Genomic DNA, 5,000 nt, shown 5'->3' with positions numbered 1-5,000 from the left:
ACCCATCTATTTATCTATTTATCTGTATGTGTGTGTGTGTGTGTGTGTGTGTGTGTGTGTGTGTGTGTGTGTGTGTGTGTGTGTGTGTGTGTGTGTGTGTGTGTGTGTGTGTGTGTGTGTGTGTGGACAGATAATGGCATTGAAAGACATGTATGGCTTTGGGTCTAGATTTATAAGTACATCTGCATACAGGTGCAAAATACAGATATACGACCAATACGTTTCTCTTAACAAAGACAGGGGCGCCTCACCTGGACTCGTCCTCTTCTCGGCCACGTCCTTCAGGGTGAAAATGGCCATCCTGACGGGCTCGCTCTGGCCCTTCTTGTTGACGCCCATGATGGTGAGCACGTACTCCGTCCCGGGTTCGAGTCCGCTGAGGGTGAACTCCGGCTTGGGCGAGGTGGACGTGTTGGCCAGGACGCGCGGGGCCTCCTTCTTGTCGTGGGCGCGGGTGTGGGCGCGGGCGTGGGTGACGGACAGGGTGAACGTCTGGTCGAGGCCGCCGTTCCACCCTGCCAGGCACTTGATGGAGGCGCCCGTCGAGCTCACGTTCTCGACGGTGCAGTTGTTGACCGGCTCTGGCGACGCTGTTGGGCGGGAGAGGGACGGGGTGAGTGTGGGAGAGAGAGAGGTGAGGGTGAGGAGTTAGAGGGGACAGGGAGGAGGGGAGATAACGGTGAAGAATAGGGGTGAATGGGAGGGAGGGAGAGAAGGGGGGAGTGGAGGAAAGGAGGAGGGCTTAGGGTAAGCTTGAGTGGGAGGGAAAGAGGGGTTTAGTGTAAGGATGAGGAGAAGGGAAGGGAGAAGAGTGAATAAAGGGGGTAAATGAGAGGGATGAAGAGTGGAGGAAAGAATGAGGAGTAAGGAGTTGAAAGTGCCGGGTGAGGGTGAGTGAGGGGGTGGGAGTGAGAGGTGAGGGGGATGATAACGTTGATGAGCAAGGGGCGGCAGTGAGGGGGAGCCAAGGGTGATGAGGGAAGACTATGGCTAAGGGGAAAAGGAAGTTGAGGTTGAAGAATGGGGAGTGAGGGGGAGGGGAAAGGGTGTTGGGGACAGGTGAGGAGTGATACTGAAGAAAGAGAATTGTGGATGTGGAGAGAGGCTGGGAAAACGGATCAGGAGTGTGGACGAGGGAAATGAAGAGGGGAAAGGACAAGGGGTAAGGACAAGAGCGAGGAGCGTGAGTGTGGGGGAAAAGTGAGGGGTGTGGGTGAAGACGGAATGTATGACGGTAAGGGTAGAGAGAGAGAGAGAGAGAGAGAGAGAGAGAGAGAGAGAGAGAGAGAGAGAGAGAGAGAGAGAGAGAGAGAGAGAGAGAGAGAGAGAGAGAGAGAGAGATTGATCCCTTGATGATTGATGGGAAAAAGTACTACAGCCAAAGTAAAAGTAGAAGATTGAGAAAGTGATTGGTGAGATGAATAACGTCTCCTACGTTCATCCAAAAAAAGGGAGAGTAAAAGAAAATAAGAACAAAGAACAGAGGAAAAACATAAAAACTAAAAATGTTGCCACATCAAGCTCTATTTCAACTTAATCCCAGGGCGAAAAAAGGAAATCACCAGCCAGAGAAATTCCATAACGCATTGTAAATCACATTGCAACGTTCTAATTCTATCATCAAAATTAAACTCATTTCTAAAATTTTCCGCCGAAATCATTAGGTTAGCGTGCCACGGCGGCTAGAGGTAAACATTAAATGTCGCGAATAAATCGTCAACATTTTTTTTAACACTTTCAAATCACGGTCTGATTAATGGAAAATAAATAATGAGACATAGCTCAAGGTTCTTTTTTCCATTTATCTTTATTCATCATTTTTCAGAGAAAAATCCAAAAGGTAATATAATTCCTCATTAAGAATAATTAACTCCAGAGAACTTTTCTCAGAACTTTTTTCTCAGTTGATACTATGATAGAAAAACCCACAATGTACAAACTAGTTTCTGCATTGTAGGTATACATACATACACCCCCCATCCCCACACACACACACATATAAAGAGTCATTCGTAGTCCGACACCACTCACACACAAGATCACCCGATTTAAACATTCTGTCCACTGGTTCCAGCAGATTTGACCTCCTAGTTTCAGACTCTTTGATTTCTCAAAAAACACAACCAGAGTTTAACAATACTCTAAACAGTCCAAAAACCTAACAAGACATTATGCCCTTCAAAGCTTTGCGTCTCTTTTTGCCTCTTCTAAGTTTTCTTTTACTTTTTAATTGGTTGTACATGATAACTAATTTCATTGTGACATTAATCTATAATAGATATTTTGTATTCTGTTAGATATTTTTGCATTTTTATTGATGTTTTAACTAGTTTGGCTTTAAAAAACACATTAATTATTATTTCGCACAGTAATATATCTGTCGTATTTCTTTAGATCACAAAGGATGGAGCGAATGATTCAGAAACGTTTGAAACTACTAAAGATGTTTGTGGCAGCCCTGCCATGCGTTCCGTTGGGCATTTCGAAGCGCAACGAAACGCCCGATTTCAACGGAAAGGCCTCGAGCGCGATACTGTTTCTCGTGTGGCGCCAAACCCTACGGTCCCGAGAGGTTGTTCGCCTGGCAGACGACGCGTATATTGTTTACAGATAATGTAGAATGCCAAGGAATATTTTTCAGTGTGAATTCTGCTATATGAACTTTTAAGATCAAGTGAAGCCTAATGGGTACTTCTTGACTGGTATTTGAATACATTTCAGCTAAGCAAAGGATGTTAAATGTGAAGAAACAAGAGAGCATGATTCCTGACTTGTAAGCCAAGCTATTAATGCCAAATATGGTATGTAAAGATAAAAAGATGACTGTTATTTACACTAACATAAATAAAAGTCATAGTAAATGTGTGTAAACACGAAATTTAAAAAACAAATAAGCTCTTGTGTGTCAATGTTTACATTTGAGCGTCACCGTTCGAGCGCAGTCTTTGTATCTCACAAAAGTATTCCATATTTTCCAGCGGAACGCAAGGCTGGCTACACTCTTCCTTCTACGGTTATGTGTCCCTTGAGGACAATCTATGACTGAAATTATATATGTATGTATATATAATATATAAATATATATATATATATATATATATATATATATATATACATACATACATATATTATTTGTTTTACTATTTTCTCTTCATCTATACTTGGTTTTAATGACTCAGAATATTGTTTCTTTACTTTATCAAACTAACAAAAATATCCACCACTGCACATATTCATTCTTATATTGTGTCAGTAAAGATACTTAGTGAACCGAAAAATCCAATCAGCGTAAAAATAAAAAAATAAAAATAGGAGACAATGGTGTGGAACGAAGACAAAAAAAATATTTCGATGAATGATTAATGTTCACCAATGAACGACAAAACAAAATGTCGTGTATATGTCACAAGATATATATTAAGGCTATTATAATCATTAACATCCCAACGCTTGCGGTAAACGGCCTGTGAAACTCATTCAACGACGCACGGCTGAACAATGAACTCGTGCGTTGCCAACATCATTCTCACTATGTCAATCCTATGTGTATGTAAATGAGAAACGAAAGGAAGGAGAGGTGAAAAATGTAGGAGGAGGGAGGAGGTGCAGGAGAGGGGGTGGGTGGGGGGGGAATAGAGTGGATGGAGATGTTGGAAAGGAGTGGAGAAGGATGGAGAGGGAGAGGGGAAGGGAAGAGGAGAGAGGGAGGGGAGAGGGAGGGAAGAAGTTTGTAAGAGAGAGAGAGATAGATAGGCAGATAGATAAGTAAATAGACCGATAGAGAGATAAAGAGATAGGCAGATACATAGATAAATAAAGAGGTAGATATAGACAGCAGGGTAGGTAAAAAGGCAGATAGATAGATAAAGAGATAGACAGAGAGATTGATAAAAAGATGGACAGAGAGATAAACAGATAGGCAGATAGATAGACAAATAGACAGACAGACATACACACGGATGGACAGACAAACAGATAGTTAGCTAGATGGAAAGACGGTTAGATATACAGAGGAAGAGAGAGAGAGAGAAAGAGGGAGAGTGTGTGTTTGTATGTGTGTGTGTGTGTGAGTGCATAAATAAAAAAATACACTAAAAAAAATATATGTACATATATATATATATATATATATATATATATATATATATATATATATATATATATATATATACATATTATAAACATATATATATATATATATATATATATATATACATATACATATTTATTTATACACACAGAGGCAGAATCAGCCACACACAATGAATAAATGGCTGGAAGAAAGAAAGACATACAAATGCAAAACACCCCGCACTCTAATAACACAACACACGCACACCCACACAACCGCAAACTCCCAAGACACCATCGACTCCAGCTTCCTCTACTTTACCTGCGTGAATGATATGAAAAATGCAGGGCTGCTGCTGTCGCCCCACGTCGTTGTTGGCCCAGCAGAGGAGGGACCCGTAATCCAGGTGCGTTCTGGGAGTGTAGGACGCCTGACTCCGCCCCTTCCCCACCACCCAGATCCTGCTTGAAGGAATATCGACCATCTCCGAAGATGTGTTGAAGGCCCACCTGTCGGGAGAGGGGAAGGAACAGTGGAGAATTATATTTTAGGTATGTCGAGGGAAAGGGGGGAGAGAGAGGAAAAGGGGGTGGGAGCGGGAATAGGGCGGGAGGGGGGGGGGGAGGAAAAGGGGGTTGGGAGCGGGAATAGGGGCGGCGGGGGGGAGGAAAAGGGGGTTGGGAGCGGGAATAGGGCGGGAGGGGGGCTTGTGAGGAAAAGGGGGTTGGGAGCGGGAATAGGGGCGGAGGGGGGGAAGGAAAAGGGGGTTGGGAGGAGGGGAGTGGCTTCGGGAGGGGAGAAGGGGGGATGGCAGGGTAAGTGTCGGGAGCGGGGAGGGAAATATGATGCTTACAGAGGGAGAGGAAGAAGGAGTAGGGAAGGAGGCGTCCGAAAGAGAGAGAGAGGAAAAGGTTGATATGGTGAGGAG

The 5,000-nt window shown here is 43.5% G+C and overlaps 1 protein-coding gene across 1 annotated transcript in view; it reads right to left on the bottom strand.

Annotated features, from left to right (window-relative positions):
• Positions 1-5,000, bottom strand: part of LOC125029093 (nephrin-like) — a 285,059-nt gene that overhangs the window by 19,132 nt on the left and 260,927 nt on the right. Inside the window, exons 11-12 of the mRNA XM_047618872.1 lie at positions 4,394-4,581; positions 252-590 (exon numbers count right to left, since the gene is read on the bottom strand). Coding sequence (XP_047474828.1) covers positions 252-590; positions 4,394-4,581 — 527 coding nt within the window. The remainder of the gene's footprint in view (positions 1-251; positions 591-4,393; positions 4,582-5,000) is intronic.

Source organism: Penaeus chinensis, chromosome 9 (assembly GCF_019202785.1).
Source record: "Penaeus chinensis breed Huanghai No. 1 chromosome 9, ASM1920278v2, whole genome shotgun sequence".
In the NCBI taxonomy this organism is placed as follows: domain Eukaryota; kingdom Metazoa; phylum Arthropoda; class Malacostraca; order Decapoda; family Penaeidae; genus Penaeus; species Penaeus chinensis.
This window is presented reverse-complemented; position numbering and strand designations above follow the sequence as displayed.